The sequence below is a fragment of the Schistocerca cancellata genome, chromosome 2 (genome assembly GCF_023864275.1).
Source record: "Schistocerca cancellata isolate TAMUIC-IGC-003103 chromosome 2, iqSchCanc2.1, whole genome shotgun sequence".
Classification (NCBI taxonomy): domain Eukaryota; kingdom Metazoa; phylum Arthropoda; class Insecta; order Orthoptera; family Acrididae; genus Schistocerca; species Schistocerca cancellata.
This window is the reverse complement of record NC_064627.1, coordinates 894,032,858-894,050,893: the sequence shown is the minus strand read 5'-3', so window position 1 is coordinate 894,050,893 and position 18,036 is coordinate 894,032,858. Positions and strand designations below refer to the sequence as shown.

The window sequence follows — 18,036 nt, the reverse complement described above, 5'->3', positions numbered from 1 at the left end:
TTCCTGTCAGATTAAAACTGTGTGCCGGACCGAGACTCGAACTCGGGACCTTCGCCTTCCGCGCGCAAGTGCTCTACCAACTGAGCTACCCAAGCACGACTCACGCCCCGTCCTCACAGCTTTACTTCTGCCAGTACCTCGTCTCCTACCTTCCAAACTTTACAGAAGGTCTCCTGCGATCCTTGCAAGACTAGCTCTCCTGAAAGAAAGGATACTGCGGAGACATGGCTTAGCCACAGCCTAGGGGATGTTTCCAGAATGAGATTTTGACTCTGCAGCGGAGTGTGCGCTGATATCAAACTTCCTGGCGGATTAAAACTGTGTGCCGGACCGAGACTCGAACTCGGGACCTTTGCCCGCGTAAGGTAAAGGTCCCGATTTCGAGTCTCGGTCCGGCACACAGTTTTAATCTGCCAGGAAGTTTGATATCAGCGCACACTCCGCTGCAGAGTCAAAATCTCATTCTAGATGAGCGTTGTTCTTACATAGTCATCCAATTGTTTCGTCTTATTCCTTTGCCCACACCTGTAGCTTTCCCTTGAAGCTCGATACGAGATGCAACAATTCACTTAGCCACTTGTTATTCCTGACTGGCATAGCATGGAATGACCTCGGCTTGCTCCTTTGACCAGAGCTGCGTCTGAAAGCCGAAATAAGTGCAGTTTGCAACCCTGCATCTATTTATTTTGAGTTGCCTGCGGTTGACGTAGTCATCGGACACGGAAGTTCACAACTGATGGGTTTCAGTGCTGCTTAATACACGCAACCACACACATGTCTTCATTCCATGTCAAGACAACATTAGCGATAACAGGGCGGAAATAACAGTTTCAGTGGACCGCACACGAAAGTGTCTGTAGAGAGGACTCGGAAGTGACGTCCGCTATAGTACTCGTGCACTTGCGGGAAGTCGCCAGTGTTCGTGCGTAACGCGAGACGGGTGGCAGTGGAGAGCTGGCTCTGCAGTGACTGCTCAGTAGGGCCTCCAGACGTCGGAGTGCCTGCCGGAGCTCTTGGCGGTGACGGTGCTGGCGGCGGCCGGCGAGACGGCGCCGGCGGACGCTGACGAGGAGCCCGCGGAAGGCGTCTTGGCGCCGGCGACGGCGGCCGCCTTGTCGCCGTCGTCGGAGGCCGCCGGCTGGTGCGAGTGCTGCTGCGGGCCGTGCTGGTGGTGGTGCCGCAGCTGCCGCCTGGCGGCGTCCAGGGGCAGCAGAGCGCGCGGCGCGTACAGCTGCTGGTACAGCCAGTGCTGCGACGACGGCGGCAGCAGCGGCGCGTGCAGGAACAACGCCGCCGCCGCCCAGGCCTGCAACGTCACACCGTCTCCACTAAGCTCTGACACACACACACACACACACACACACACACACACGCACGCGCACACACACAATAAAACACTGAAGCAGTTCATAAAACAGCTTCCGCATGCAACATACACTACTGGCCATTAAAACTGCGACGCTATGAAGATGACGTACTACAATCACGAAATTTAACCGACAGGAAGAAGATGCTGTGATGTGCAAATGACTAGCTTTCCAGAGCATTCACACAAGGTTGGCGCCGGTGGCGACACCTACAACGTGCTGACATGAGGACAGTTTCCAACCGATTTCTCATACACAGACCGGCGTTGCCTGGTGAAACGTTGTTGTGATGCCTCGTGTAAGGAGCAGAAATGCGTACCATCACGTTTCCGACTTTGATAAAGGCCGGATTGTAGCCTATCGCGAATGCGGTTTATCGTATCGCGACATAGCTGCTCGCGTTGGTCGAGATCCAATGACCGTTAGCAGCGTATGGAATCGGTGGGTTCAGGAGGGTAATACGGAACGCCGTGCTGGATCCCAACGGTCTCGTATCACTAGCAGTCGAGATGACAGGCATCTTATCCGCATGGCTGTAAAGGATCGTGCAGTCACGTCTCGATCCCTGAGTCAACAGATGTGGACGTTTGCAAGACAACAACGTTCTGCACCAACGGTTCGACGACGTTTGCAGCAGCATGGACTATGAGCTCGGAGACCATGGCTGCGGTTACGCTCGAAGCTGCATCACGGACAGGAACGCCTGCGATGGTGTACTCAACGACGAACCTGGAAGCACGAATGGCAAAACATCATTTTTTCGGATGAATCCAGGTTCTGTTTACAGCATCATGAAGGTCGCATCCGTGTTTGGCGACATCGCGGTAAACGCATATTGGAAGCGTGCATTAGTCATCGCCATACTGGCGTATCACCGGGCTTGATGGTATGGGGTGCCATTGGTTACACGTCTCGGTCACCTCTTGTTCGCACTGACGGCACTTTGAAAAGTGGACTTTACATTTCAGATGTGTTACAACTCGTGGCTCTACCCTTCATTCGATCCCTGCGAAACCCTACATTTCAGCTGGATAATGCACGACCGTATGTTGCAGATCCTGTACGGGCCTTTATGGATACAGAAAATGTTTCACTGCTGCCCTGGCCAGCACAATCTCCAGATCTCTCACCAATTGAAAACGTCTGGTCAGTGGTGGCCGAGCAACTGGCTCGTCAGAAAACGCCAGTCACTACTCTTGATGAACTGTGGTATCGTGTTGAAGCTGCATGGGCAGCTGTACCTGTATACGCCATCCAAGCTCTGTTTGACTCAATGCCCAGGCATATCAAGGCCGTTATTACGGCCAGAGGTGGTTGTTCTGGGTACTGATTTCTCATGATCTATGCACCCAAATTGCGTAAAAATGTAATCACTTGTCAATTCTAGTATAATATATTTGTCCAATGAATACCCGTTTATCATCTGCATTTCTTCTTGGTGTAGCAATTTTAATGGCCAGTAGTGTAGAACGGTAAGTTGTGCCCAAACTTTCAGGAAACATTCCTTGCAAATACTGGAATAAATTGTGTTGTGTGGGTAGAAAAGATACATGTACTCCTATGTATTCGCCTCTCAGCTTTTGGCAAGATCAATGTGAAGTATGGAGGGAAGCCTATTTGACCCCATAAAATGCAGTGGCATAAACTATTTGGGTAATTAATCTCATAAACTTATATTGAATCACATACAGATATGTGTTAGCATTGTGTAATATACAACTAAGGGAGGCATATCCAGTGTCCTCAAGTAAATGTTGACGTTTTTGTTTTTCGATGTCAAATGTTCAGATTTGTGTGAATTCCTGAGGGACCAAACTGCTGAGGTCATCGGTCCCTAGGCTTACACACTACTTAAAATAACTAATGCTAAGAAAATCACACACACCCATGTCCGAAGGAGCACTCGAACCTCCGGCGGGAGGGGCCGCGCAGTCCGTGACATGGCGCCTCATACCGCTCGGCCACTCCGCGCTGCTTTCGATGTCATTAAGGGGATTCTATATGTACCACACATCTAGTAAGCAACCCATCTATCCACCCACTCTCACACATCTAACATATGTTTCACACAGTGAGATGGCAGTTGCAAGTCTGCTGGCACCGAGAGGCATCAAGTAACGTTAAGTCTAGATCACATAGTTCCAAAGTGAAGTGAAGTGAAATGGAGAGAGGACAAGGACTTCTGGTCGGACGAGCACAGGGTAACATGAACAGCAGCAGAAAGTGGTATAACGGGAGTAGGATTCGTTATGAATAGGGAAATAGTGCATAGAGTGTACTACTGTGAGCAGTGCAGTGACAGTGTTGTTCACATTAGATTCGACAGCAAACCAATACCGAGAGCGTTAGCTCAGGTTTACATACCAACGCCGCAGGCAGAAGATGAAGAGAGAGGCAAAGTGTGTGAAAGCATTGAATGGGTAATTCAGTACGTAAAGAGAGATGAAAGTCTAATAGTCATGGGGGACTGGAGCGCGATTGAAGGGTAAGGAACAGAAGAAAGGGCTAGGGTAGAACACGGGCTTGACATTAGGAATGAAAAAGGAGAAAGACTAATGCAGTTCCGCAATAAGTTTCTCATTGTAATAGCTAATACCCTTGTCACAAATAACAAGAAGAGGAGATGTACCTGGAAAGTATCCTGAAACACGGGCAGATTCCAGGTGGATTACCTCAGAGCTTCCGAAATTAGATATACGATGAAGAGGGGACTGTAGTTTAAGAGAAACATGCGGAAGAATAAGTGTAGAAAGAAGTGGCATACTGAAGTACAGAACAATGATGAAAAGCGTTTTAATTTCGCTAAGAATGTGGTCACTGTGACAGGGAATACCAGAGTAGGTAGTTCAGTTGAAGAATAGTGGGCGTCACTAAAAAGGGCTACCACAGATGTTGTACAGACAAACATACGTGCAAGGAAGTTAACAGCGACGACACACTGGGTAACAGAAGAGATACTTCACCTGATCGAAGAAAGAAGTACAAATATGTTTAGTGAAAGACAGGAATACAGGAACACAAATTCCTTAGGAATGAAACAAACAGGACGAGCAGGACGATCAAGATGAAATGACTGCAGAAAAGATGTGAAGAAATCTAAAGAGAAATGATTGTCAGCAGGACTGACTCTGCAAACAGATAAGTTAAAACAGCTTTCGATGATATTAAAAACAAGAACGGTAACATTAAGAGTGCAGTGGGAATTACACTGTTAAACTCAGAGCGTAGAGCGGTTAGATGGAAAGAATAGGTTGAACTTACCTGATGACTAGTGGAAGAAGAAAGTGGAGACGCATAAGATAAAGGGGATCCAGAATCAGAATTTAAGAGAATTCTGGAAGATCTGGATCAAATAAGGCAGAAGGTATAGCACTATTTCACAAGCAGATAAACACCTGACGCATCCGAAGTTCCTGGCAAGAATAACATACAGAAGAATGGAAAACAAAATAGAGGAGCTGATAGACGATGATCAGTTCAGATAGCCACCAGAGAGGCAGTTCTAACACTGCGTTGATACTGGAAGCAAGAATGAAGAAAAATCAAGACACGTTCATAGGATTCGTCGATCCAGAAAGAGCGCTCGACAGTGTCAAACGGTGCAAAATGTTCCAAATTCGAAGAAAAATAGTAATTAAATGTAGGAAAATGCAGGTAATATATAAGAACCAAGAGGTAAGAATGAGACTAGAAGATCAAGAACGAAGGGCACGGATTAAAAATGATGAAGACATGGATGTAGTCTTCCGCCCCTTATTGTTCAGTCTATATACCAGACGTCGACGGTAATTTAAAAAAAGGTACATGAGTGGGATTAAGATTCAAGGTGACAGATATCAATGATAAGATTTGCTGATGGCATTACTATCCTCGGAGAGAGCGAACAAGAATTACAGGATCTACTGAAAAAAAAAAAAAAACAGTATAATGAGTACAAAACTGACCAGCACGACAGTAGGTTTCAGTGTACTACAACTAGACCACGCGGGTTAAGTACTAATTATAATTTACATCCACTGTGCAATCAAGCTAGCTGTGAATAGTACAGCCCACATTCCCAAGTTTTACCGATATACTTGCATCTTTACCGGATACTGTGACCTTCATTGTGCGCATTCTTCCCCAGTCTGTAGCTAATTAGAGAACAATTAAAGATTCAAATTTTAGTTGGTGTTTGGAGCAGCAAGAAAATAAGCACCGAGAGGAAACATATACGTAAGATCTACGCACAAGGTCATAAAGTAATCTTGTTCTCATACCTGCGTACCTGTGTTGGGTTACACTGCATTGCGTGTAGCATTTGTACTTCAGATTGTAAGTTGTTTTATCCACACAGTCTCTTCCCTGGGACACTTACAACTACACTCATTAAAACTCCTCCTGCAACTGTTGTAATGTCATCTACCCATTTTCCATGATATCTGTCTTTTCTAGAATGGCAGAAACCATGACAGAACGTCTATGGTTCATGTTCTATACATTAACCTGGGTAAGCATCCCGCACATCTCCATCTCATTTTCATAACCCTCATAACTTAGATTCCATCCCACTACAGCATGTTTGGTGATCCATTTCCCGTATCCACGATTTTGACACAACCGTTGCTTAGAAATTTACTACGAATAGCGATAACGTTTTCATTAGCAACTCGAGAAATTAAATAAGAATAGACTGAAAAATCAGCCAATCAGTTTCAAGTAAAGGTTTATTATCCCTTGAGTAAGGTTTCGGTATTTGTAAAAACTTCTTCTTCAGAAGTATTGTTCCTAAAAATGTATCACCAGTTACAAAATATTTTTATATAAACATAAACATAATAAAATATTAATAGAAAAATATTTGTGAAGTAAACGTACTCACACATTACATCACATGATGCAACAGGCGTCACAATTGCGTCATGTGATGTAATATGGGAGTACATTTATTTCACAAATATTTTCCTATTATTATTTCATTAGGTTAGCAGAAGAAAAATTATTTTGTAACTGGTGTATACATATTTAGGGCCAATGCTTCTGAAGAAGATATTTTTACAAATATCAAAATCATCGTCAAGAGATAATAAATCTTTATTTGCAACTGGCTGGCTTATTTGTCAATCTTTTCTGAATTACATAGTTGTTGTTTCGCAGCCATGTTTAAGATTTCGAAAAATTAAAATTCCATAATTTTTCGTTTGTTTGAAGTCTTGGCATACATTACATTCCTACACCAAATTACCGTAGTACGCCAAAATAAATTGGTGCAATCTAATAATACTGTGGAGAGTCCTGAAACTGAAGGGGATAAATCCTGCAACAATTCAAGCTGAGTCGGTGAAAGCTTAAGGCAACTATGAGCCATCATATGACACTATGGTCAGACGGCATAGACACTTCGTGTGATCAATCAAGTATGAATGACGATGGCCAGGGTTGCTTGACTGCTCAATCCAATTCAAATAATTCACTGAACCGATGCCACAGTAGATACGTTGCATTTGCGTCAGGGCATTCCAGTCAGCTTCTTCAGCCACCCAATCTCTACGAACGAATTCTGGATGTATCAGTATGATCTCGAGATAAAAGAGCAAAGAAACGTACGGACTCACCACTGCCGAAAAAGACCAACCATTACCGGGTAAAGCAAGGCTGAGCGTATTTCACGAGTGGCACAATAAAGAATATAATTCCGAAACTCTGGGCGAGGTTACAGGATACTGCAAAGACGGAGAATCATGGGAAGCTAATCAAGAGAGCGTTTCTGGTCCACCGTATCACAGCGGCTCATTATGCATGGGACTCAGTAACACAAACTTAGTTTCATGTTGGATGGGTCGTTGCACGATAAACTGTAATCATGTGAAACGAGTCACTTTATATACACATCTCAGTCTAAATTGTAAGTATGGTTACATGCTGAACATTTATTAGGTGTTTCTCCAGTTTTTATTTTAATTTAATTTTTTTAATACACAGATGTGAGATAGCAGTTTCTATCCACCATCTTTTTAACTTTACAATAGTAGAAATTCGTCTCCGGAATGGAAGAAGTTGTCAAGGGGAATGTTTTTCAGTTTATTTCCAAATTTTACTTTGCAGTCTGTCACACATTTTATGTCTCTGGGTAAGTGATCAAAAATTATTGTTGCGACATTGTGCACCCCTTCTGCTGCTAAAGACAACAACATGATAGTTTTCCTTCTGCTATTGTAATTACGTACAACGTAGTTCCTTTCAAAATGCAGTGCATTATTTACAACAAACTTCATAAGGGAATAAATTTGCCTTGGAGCTGTAGTCAGAATGCCCAACTCCTTAAACATACATCTACAGGGTGATCGTGCGTTAGCACCATATATTATCCATACAATACGTTTTTCAGAAATGAAGACTTTCGTTCTTAAAGATGAGTCACCCCAAAAATTATTCCGTAAGACATTAACGAATGAAAATATAAAAATGTGCAAAACACGACAACTTACTTATGCTCCCCAAGATTTACAATGATTCTAAGCGCAAATGTTGCTGGGACTAAGTTGTATCAGGAGTGCCAAAATGTATTTTTTCAAGTTTAAATTTTCACCGATGTGGACACCGAAAAATTTTGAAATTTCCACTATGTTTATTATTTCCTCACCATGTGTTACATTTATCATTGGTGTAGTATCCCTAGACGTGCTGAAGTGAATACATTGTGTCTTTTATAATTGAAGAGAGACAATTCGCAGGAAACTAGTCAAGTTTCTTCTGTTTCTGTAGTATGCTTTGATTGATTACAGTATTAGCATCGTCTCGTTCTGCTTGATGTATGTTAGACCAAAGATCATTTAAATATGTGAGGAACAATAGTGTACCTAAGATTGAATCTTAGGGAACACCATACATAATTTCTCCCCAGTCAGAATTACGTCCCCGGATTATATTGGCTGAATTACCAAGTATACCTATCTTCATTCTTTTGATCAGATACGACGTATCCACTGGTTGGCTATACCATCAATCCCGCAAAACATCAATTTATCTTGGAGAAAACGGTCAAATGTTTTACATAGGTCGCAGAAAAATCAACCAGTGCTATTTTATTGTTTAATGCTTGTAATGTTTGATGAGTGAAAATACACTCCTGGAAATGGAAAAAAGAACACATTGACACCGGTGTGTCAGACCCACCATACTTGCTCCGGACACTGCGAGAGGGCTGTACAAGCAATGATCACACGCACGGCACAGCGGACACACCAGGAACCGCGGTGTTGGCCGTCGAATGGCGCTAGCTGCGCAGCATTTGTGCACCGCCGCCGTCAGTGTCAGCCAGTTTGCCGTGGCATACGGAGCTCCATCGCAGTCTTTAACACTGGTAGCATGCCGCGACAGCGTGGACGTGAACCGTATGTGCAGTTGACGGACTTTGAGCGAGGGTGTATAGTGGGCATGCGGGAGGCCGGGTGGACGTACCGCCGAATTGCTCAACACGTGGGGCGTGAGGTCTCCACAGTACATCGATGTTGTCGCCAGTGGTCGGCGGAAGGTGCACGTGCCCGTCGACCTGGGACCGGACCGCAGAGACGCACGGATGCACGCCAAGACCGTAGGATCCTACGCAGTGCCGTAGGGGACCGCACCGCCACTTCCCAGCAAATTAGGGACACTGTTGCTCCTGGGGTATCGGCGAGGACCATTCGCAGCCGTCTCCATGAAGCTGGGCTACGGTCCCGCACACCGTTAGGCCGTCTTCCGCTCACGGCCCAAAATCGTGCAGCCCGCCTCCAGTGGTGTCGCGACAGGCGTGAATGGGGGGACGAATGGAGACGTGTCGTCTTCAGCGATGAGAGTCGCTTCTGCCTTGGTGCCAATGATGGTCGTATGCGTGTTTGGCGCCGTGCAGGTGAGCGCCACAATCAGGACTGCATACGACCGATGCACACAGGGCCAACACCCGGCATCATGGTGTGGGGAGCGATCTCCTACACTGGCCGTACACCACTGGTGATCGTCGAGGGGACACTGAATAGTGCACGGTACATCCAAACCGTCATCGTACCCATCGTTCTACCATTCCTAGACCGGCAAGGGAACTTGCTGTTCCAACAGGACAATGCACGTCCGCATGTATCCCGTGCCACCCAACGTGCTCTAGAAGGTGTAAGTCAACTACCCTGGCCAGCAAGATCTCCGGATCTGTCCCCCATTAAGCATGTTTGGGACTGGATGAAGCGTCGTCTCACGCGGTCTGCACGTCCAGCACGAACGCTGGAACTGAGGCGCCAGGTGGAAATGGCATGGCAAGCCGTTCCACAGGACTACATCCAGCATCTCTACGATCGTCTCCATGGGAGAATAGCAGCCTGCATTGCTGCGAAAGGTGGATATACACTGTACTAGTGCCGACATTGTGCATGCTCTGTTGCCTGTGTCTATGTGCCTGTGGTTCTGTCAGTGTGATCATGTGATGTATCTGACCCCAGGAATGTGTCAATAAAGTTTCCCCTTCCTGGGACAATGAATTCACGGTGTTCTTATTTCAATTTCCAGGAGTTTATAAATGGATTCTCTGTGGAGCATATTTTCCGAAACCGAAACTGATTTTCTGACAATATTACTGTTACTAAGGTGAGATACTCTTCTAGAGTGCATCACCCACTCAAAGAGTCTGGAAAATTATGTCAGCAGTGAAACAGGTCGGTAGTTGTTGACATTTCTGTTATAACCTTTCTTACAGAGGGTTTTAACATATTTCAGTCTCCTTGGAAAAGTGCCTCGAAACAGTGATACATTACATTTTGAAGATAAAGGAGGGCTTATCGTATGGGAATAAATCTTTAGTACGCCACCAAAACCAGGTGAGTTCTTATTTTCGAGAGAATGTAAAGATTTTTTTTTTTTTTCATTTCAGAATGAGGAGCCGCCGACACATTCATATGACTGAATTTTATGAGAGTTAGATTTTCCGCAGACTGCTATGATTTTCCTCTGGAACTGCTGCCCCTATGTTTTCTACTATATCTAAGTAGTGATTATTAAAAAAATTGCTATCTATGACTCATCATTTATAGCCCTTCAGTTCAGAAGTGTGTATCCTGTTCTGTGGCTGGTCACCCTGTGTGTCTTTTCACTGCATACTGCATAGACTTAGGTATGTTGTAGGAAGTACGGAAGTACTGGTTTCTTACATTATGTGCATGTCTCTTGATTTTTAACAATCTTTCTTAGTAATTCTGAGTAGTTCTTGTAGTATCTCTTGCCAACAGATACATTTCGCTTTTCCTTTCACTGATACATGAATACCTTTAGTAATCCATGTTTTTTTAATCTTTTTTTTATTTTTTTTAAATGCCTGTTTAATGTCCTTTCTGATCTGTTTCTGCTGACAGCTGTTTTCAAATAGTGATATGAATTTATCAAGGTGTACACTAAATTTTATTAGTGTTTGCAATTTCATCCCAGGTCAGTTCTTGTGAACTGTTATTTACAACATTTGTGCTGAAGTCATGTATCCTAACTGATTTCCACTGATGAGTATACCCTAAGGTACTTTGTTGTTTGTACTAACTGATTTGGAAGCTCAAATTTTGTCTCTCCCACCTCCATCCTCCGTTCTTGCTCTCCTTGGTATTTCCCTGTTCTCCTGACATAGGACCATCGCCTCTTCCTCGTATGAAGAAACTATTGCGTGTTGGGAATTTCGAGAATAACGACGAGGTGATTTTCGTGGCATAACGTTTCATAAACAGGCAAGGTTTCTTTCCCATCTGCGGAGGCCTCCTTCAAGGCAGTTGTACCTTTTCCGAAGATCCTATGAGATCATGGCACGCCACTGACTGAAGTGAAATTCAGTTTTCGCATGTTCCCATGCAGAGCAGTCCGGAACCGTGAGACCACTACGGTCGCAGGTTCGAATCCTGCCTCGGGCATGGATGTGTGTGATGTCCTTAGGTTGGTTAGGTTTAACTAGTTCTAAGCTCTAGCGGGCTAATGGCCTAAGCAGTTGAGTCCCATAGTGCCCAGAGCCATTTGAACCATGCAGAGGTGTGACGTCACATGTTTTGAAAATTCGAGAGCAACTGGCCACTGTCGATTGCAGTCATCCGCTACTGCTATCCATGTTGGATGGTGCCTAGAACACCAAAATCGACATGCTGTTCAGTTTCACACCCTCCTCATTGCGATTAAAATTATTGGGGCTCCATAAATGTCTATGGCCTCTGCGTCCAACCATGGGGTAATATAGCAGTAGCGTACGACAGTCTTCCTACAAGCGACGTCACGTCTCTGCACAGGAGGACATGGGAACTGAATGATACTCCAGTTAGTCTAGTAGCGAAGTAGAACATGTGTCGCACCTTCTTACGAGCTACAGTCCCCCTCGAAGATGTACCCCGCACATGGGGACGTAACTTTGTGTTTCATCACCACATATTAACCCTAAATATTTTAATAAGTGTGACATTTCCGGCTGTGGAGGTTTACATTTTACAGTTAAGCCACGTATTGTCAGGCAGTGAATCAGGAGGGGATCCCCGTTCTTCCAGAAGTAAGTGACGTACCTGCGGGTGATGGGGATGCAGCAGCGGATGGGGCGGCAGCGTGACCGGAGGCGGGGGTGGGGGTGGAGGCTGCGGCTGGTGCGCTGGCGCAGGCGCGGGGGCGGGCGACGGCGGAGAACCACAGGCAGAAGCCGACGACGAAGACGATGTCGGGGGCGGCGGTGGAGGCGGAGGCCGCGGCGCGTCTTCGGTGGGCGGCGTCCTTGCGGGGGGCGGCTGAGGCGGCGGCTGGTGCGACGGCCTGCGTGGAGGCGGCGCGGGCAGCTGCTGCGGGGGCGGCAGGGGCGGCTGCGTGCCCGGCGCCACGGCCAGCAGTCCCACCGTGGGGCTGGCCGCCGCCCTGGGGCTGCCCTTGCCGCCCACGCCGACTCCGCCACCGCCGCCGCCTCCCGGCACCGACACGCTGATCGGACCCAGCTCTCGCGACGCCGCAGCCGCTTCGGACACTGAAACATCGTGCGACCTGGTCAGTGACATGCTTGGAGACATCAGTAATAATCGATCTCCAAACACCGATGTCTTTAACGCCGATGTTAATTGATGAATTTACACAGTTGCGTAAAAAGTAACACACAAATATATCAAACGATATATTTATTAATCAACTCGCTGCTCCTGGCCAGTCGTTGCTAGGGCGCAGTCTGCTTAAAGGAAAAGAAAGAACAGAGAGAGCACACGATTCTAATATGTGAGGGAATTGAATATACGTCCTAATTTCCTGCTTTCCCTGTCTCTACCCAAGTCGTCCTCCTCTCTCTTTCTCCATCTCCTCCTCCTGCCCCCGACTCTGTCCATCACCTCGTCCCACCCCCATCTCTGTGTCCATCTTCTCCTTTCCGATTTCTAACTCCATTTCTCCCACCCCTCTGACCATATTATCCCCCCCCCCTTTCTCTCTCTCTCTCTCTCTCTCTCTGTCTCTCTGACAATGAGTCTTATTTATTGTTATTGCATATTCAGATTCTACAGTAGTATTTAAATCATAAGCCGATAGGCCATAAATACATTACTGTTTGCTAACAACGTTTACATCTCTATGTCCGATAAAATGTTCATTAGAGTACTGTGTAAAAGTTGAAAGTAAATCGGTCAAAAAATTTTGAAAATTTTTGGCAATAACGTTTCCACTTTACGAATATATATTACATATTTATTTATATATTACACAGATTGAAAAATAGGGATGTAAAAATCACGCCTATTCGAATATAACGTTGTGTCAAAATTTCAATCTAAGAAGAACTTACGGAGGTTTAATATTTTGAACACACAAACATTTATATTTATACGTGTGTAGTGTCTGTTCTTTTGGACATTTCCGAAAGAACACGCACCATGGTGAATCCTGACAGCCGGGAAGAATGAAATTGCAGTGGATTACAAACAACAGCTGTGTACGGGACGTTTATACAATCAACGGGGAGAGTTGGAAATGTGTGCCCGACCAGGATTTGAACCCGGGATCTGCTGCTAACTAGGCAAGCGGTCTAAACCCTATGCCACCGAGGACACAGGAATTAGCGCAGTGGCGCGGGCTTATCCCAAGCACGCCCCAAGCAGACTCACATTCTCAACTCACTCCGCACGCTACGAAGGTACTGCTTCCTGACCATTAATGTCAATTCTCTTGGCAAGACCTATTCCCACATGAGTTCGAGTGTGTGTGTGTGTGCATCCGCACAGAAATGATCCTTATATGTGTATGGTGTCTGTTCTTTCGGACCTCCCGTACACAGCTGATGTTTGCAATTCATTGAAATTTCATTCTTCACGGCTGTCACGATCCACCATGGTGAGTGTTCCTTCGGACATGTCCGAAAGAACAGACACCATACACATATAATTACGGCGATCGCAAGCCAAGGATCATTTCTGTGCAAATGCACACATACACTCGAATTCGCATGCGGGAATAGGTCCTGCCAAGAGCATTGAGATTAATGGGCAGGGAGCACTGCTTTCGTAGCGTGTGGAGTAAGTTGAGAATGTGAGTCTGCTGGTGGGTGTGCTTGGGATACGTCTGCGCAACCGCTCTAATTCGTGCGTCTTCGGCGGTTTAAGAGTTAGAGCGAGTTAGAGATAGTAAAATTTCGCATGTTCGAATCCCAGTCGGGCACAAATTTTCAACTCTCCCTATTGATTCTATCAACGTGAAGTACACAGCTGATCTTTGTATTCCATTTAAATTTCATTTATATTTCTATTTATATAGATGAAAATGCTCATTTGTACAAAATCGTAAATCTCCGTAAGTTCTTCATGAAACACTCTGAAATTTTGATGTGACGTTGCATTAAAAAACGCACGTGTTTTTAGAACCGCTTCAGTAGGGGTATAAAAACACGTACGCATCTGAATGACAATTTGAGTATATATTAATACAAGGTTGTCTCAAAATATCAAAGCATTCAAAGCAATCGAGGAAGAACTGATGGAGATATGTTAATCAAAAAGGAGATGAAACAGCAAGGCAAAAAGCGTTAAATCACTAGAAGGATTAAAGTATCCTGTGAAAGGAAATGGCAAGTGCATCTTTTAGCAAGAATAAATAGGGATCCTGCGGTAGCTGTACACTACAAAAACTTCTGAAGACTGCTATGACAGGTTAATAAAAATGTCAAAGAACAACAGACTTAAACCTATATGGAATGTAGTGAAACGAGAGGTAGGACAACCAGCCACAGAACAAGACAATATCACTATTGAAATGAATGGTAGGGCTATAAATGATGATTCAAATGGCTCTGAGCACAATGGGACTTAACAGCTGTGGTCATCAGTTCCCTAGAACTTAGAACTACTTAAACCTAACTAACCTAAGGACATCACACACATCCATGCCCGAGGCAGGATTCGAACCGGCCACCGTAGCAGTCGCGCGGTTCCGGACTGCGCGCCTAGAACCGCGAGACCACAGCGGCCGGCTATGAATGATGAATTACAGGTAACATACATTCCAATAACTATTTCTTAAATATAGTAGGAAGTATGGGGACAAACAGATCAAGAGCAAAATCAGAGCCCTAAGTTGAAAATGTAGCTTTCATAAAATTCAGTCATACGAATGTATCACCAACTTCTGCTTCTGAAATTAAGAACATTGTACATTCTCTGAAAAATAAAAGCTTATCTAGTTTTGACGGTGTTTCCAATTGAGTAATAGAAATTTGTTTCCATATAATAAGCCCAGTCTTATCCGAAATATGTAATGCATCACCATCTCAAGGGAGTGCAATATGCCGTTGTTAAACCCTCTTTAAGAAGGGTTATAAGAGAGATGTCAGTAACTACCAACCTATTTCACTGCTGCATCATTCTCGAAAATTTTTGAGAAGGTGATGTATCCTGGAAAAATATCTCACCTTGGCAACAATAGTATCCTTAGCAAATAACGGTATGGGTTTAAGAAAGGTTGCCCTACTGAGAATGCCATTTACATGTTTACGTACCAGCTTTTACAAGCTTTAAGTAATAAAATAGTGCCAGCTGGAATTTTCTGCAACCTCTCTAACAAGGGGAAGGCCGCAGACACAGCCAACCGATTCGGCTCAAATTTTGCAGCGCGCTTGTGTACAGCCTAAAACGAAGGACTCTAAGATATTTTGGGTCAACGCCCCCGCGTTTATGAGAAAATCACCCCTAAAGGTTATGACGAGCAATCGACTCAAGATTGGCGGGATCGATAGATAATTGTAAACAGAGCATTTTTCATCATCAGGTACGGGGTCCGAAAACGCACACTTTTCCAGATATCGAGGAAAGAAACTTTTACAACTGCCGCTTCTGTACCCACATGGTAAACGTTGGTCGCCGACAGCGCCGATAGCACAACGGCCAAGGTAACTGGCTGGGAATTAAAAAACCCAGGTTCGAATCTCAAAGAAACCTAGTGGATGTTATTCTTTTCGTTTGCATTTTTCCATATATCAATTGATAAGGATAGGAGAGTTAATAAGGTAAGTAAATCAATAAGGAATGATAATAATAAGGTAGGCAAACTAATTTCCCAAGCGCCGTGAGTTAGTAAAGTATTAAACTTTTAAGCCTTGTCACATGAAAACAACTCCAAGTAAGAGTGCTGCGAAATCCTCACGAGGGATCACAGATAGACAACCGTGCGACGATTGTTTACAGCGAGGCACCGGGCAGAATGCACGCGGTGAGAGTTAAGTTGTAAGTTGTCCCGGTTGCCTCTTCTCCATATCATAGTTGCGAACCTGGAAGAGTGAAGGTGTCCAGAAGGAGCCTTATAGAGGTCAATAGAAAGAGTAGTTTTCCGTCATTAGGCTGCCGCGAACCTCGCGGATACATGTAGTGATTTTTCCATCGTTAATGCGCCGAATGAAATATGTTTTGTGAATGAATACAGTGTTCTTCCGTAAGTAACGTATGACGAGTACTGTATGTAGTTTGTAGTAATTAGCTCGCCTGTTTATGCCGTAGTAACTAGTTATTGTTTGTTGTGTCATATCTTTCAAGTGCATAATCTGAATAATGGAGGATGTGCACCCTTCGACTAGCGGTGTAATATATAGTTGGGAGCCTCTCACAGATGATGGCAAGCGGGAAGTTACCGACGCTGTGTTTTGGTTTGTAAAAGTGTTGCAAGACAGATGCATTATCAATGCACTATCGGAAGCAGGCAGTTCTGGTTCTCGGCGTTCCAGATTGATAGGAGCGGCTATCGTCGAGCGACTTTTGGAGCTGACGAACGAAATGACTTTTGTTGATACTGAAGTACTATTCCATGAAGACAAAGCAGAAGGTTATTCAGTGGAAGACATCCCCACTAGTGAATCGCAAAATGGTCATAACACTTCGGAAATCTCCACGTCACTGGGAATATGTGCTTCATCTGTTCCCGATGAGTATTACGAACCGGTTACTAAACGATTGAACTACGCGCGCTATACCCCTTGAAGTAAAAGTGAAGGCGAAAGCGCTGGCCAGGAATCATCCAAATTGGAACTTACAAACACTGGAAAACAGTGGAGCAACAACAGCCCTGAAAAGGAAGGAGGACTTGAAATTGTAGGAAAGTGATATCTTTAAAGGAGGGACAAGATACAACAAATATCAGGCGATAAATAAGGAGACATACGACCGATTTGTCGAATCTCGTTGTCGTAACGAGAATGTAACAACGAGAATACTTCAGAAGTGGGCTGCAGATGCAGCGCTTCAATATACGGCCAACAAGGATTTTACGTTTGCTGCATCATTATCTTGGGCAAGAAATTTCAAATCGGAGTATAAAATTCGTCAACAGCACGTCACTAAATACGTCTCTCATAAGGAGGTACAAAATACAGAAGATATACAGATAGTGGCGGCTCTTTTCAGCACGCAAACGGCGTAACTAATGACCGGTTTTAATCGTGATTACGTGATCAACACCAATCAAACAGGGTGCGAGTATCGGGTGAACATTCGACGCACGTTATCGCATAAGGGAGAAAAACGAACACTTGTCGCAGTTGGTAGTAAAAACACACTAACACATTCGTACACGGCGCAATATGCCATCACAGCCTTTTTACAGGAAACGAATGTTGCATTTGGTCCTCGGGTAATGGAAGAGGTCAATCGTTTAACCGACTCGTTGAAAAATGTTTACATTACCTGTTCCAAATCCGGGAAACTGACGAATGCGATTTACAGAATATTTCTTGAGAATGTTTTCAAACCATACGTTTCTGATAACAAATTCTGTCTAATATTGGATTCATAGAGTGGACAAATTAATACTACAATAGATGACACAATGTTTACAGATGGTGAGGGTCAGCCGACGTGCACAGTAAAAGTAATACCGCCAAACTGCACATCTGTATGCCAGTCGTGTGATGTTTATTTCTATCGCCAGGGCAAAAACTTTATTTCCAGGCTTCAGAATTGCAGTGTGCTTCTGGAAACCCAGAGGGAATTTAACAACCGCGCGGATGCAATAACTATTCACAGCGTAATCCATAACCAACTTTCAGCACCGATTTTTCAGGCAATGATATCGTATTCGTGGTACACATAAAAATTAATTCCCGAAAAAGACATATTTTTAAATGTAAATCAAGTTTGTTTTCCGCTGACTCTTCGGAAGGAACAGTGTGGCTGTCGAAAGACTGCATTCATTAGATGTTCTT

The 18,036-nt window shown here is 44.5% G+C and overlaps 1 protein-coding gene across 1 annotated transcript; it reads right to left on the bottom strand.

The window, feature by feature from the left end:
* Positions 1–973: 973 nt before the first annotated feature.
* On the bottom strand, positions 974–12,373 carry LOC126159609 (uncharacterized). Its single transcript, XM_049916562.1, has 3 exons — positions 12,266–12,373; positions 11,897–12,184; positions 974–1,306 (listed from the first exon to the last, which is right to left on the bottom strand). Exons 1-3 carry the CDS (start codon positions 12,371–12,373, stop codon positions 974–976), a joined length of 729 nt encoding a protein of 242 aa, XP_049772519.1.
* Between the last annotated feature and the right edge of the window lie 5,663 nt (positions 12,374–18,036).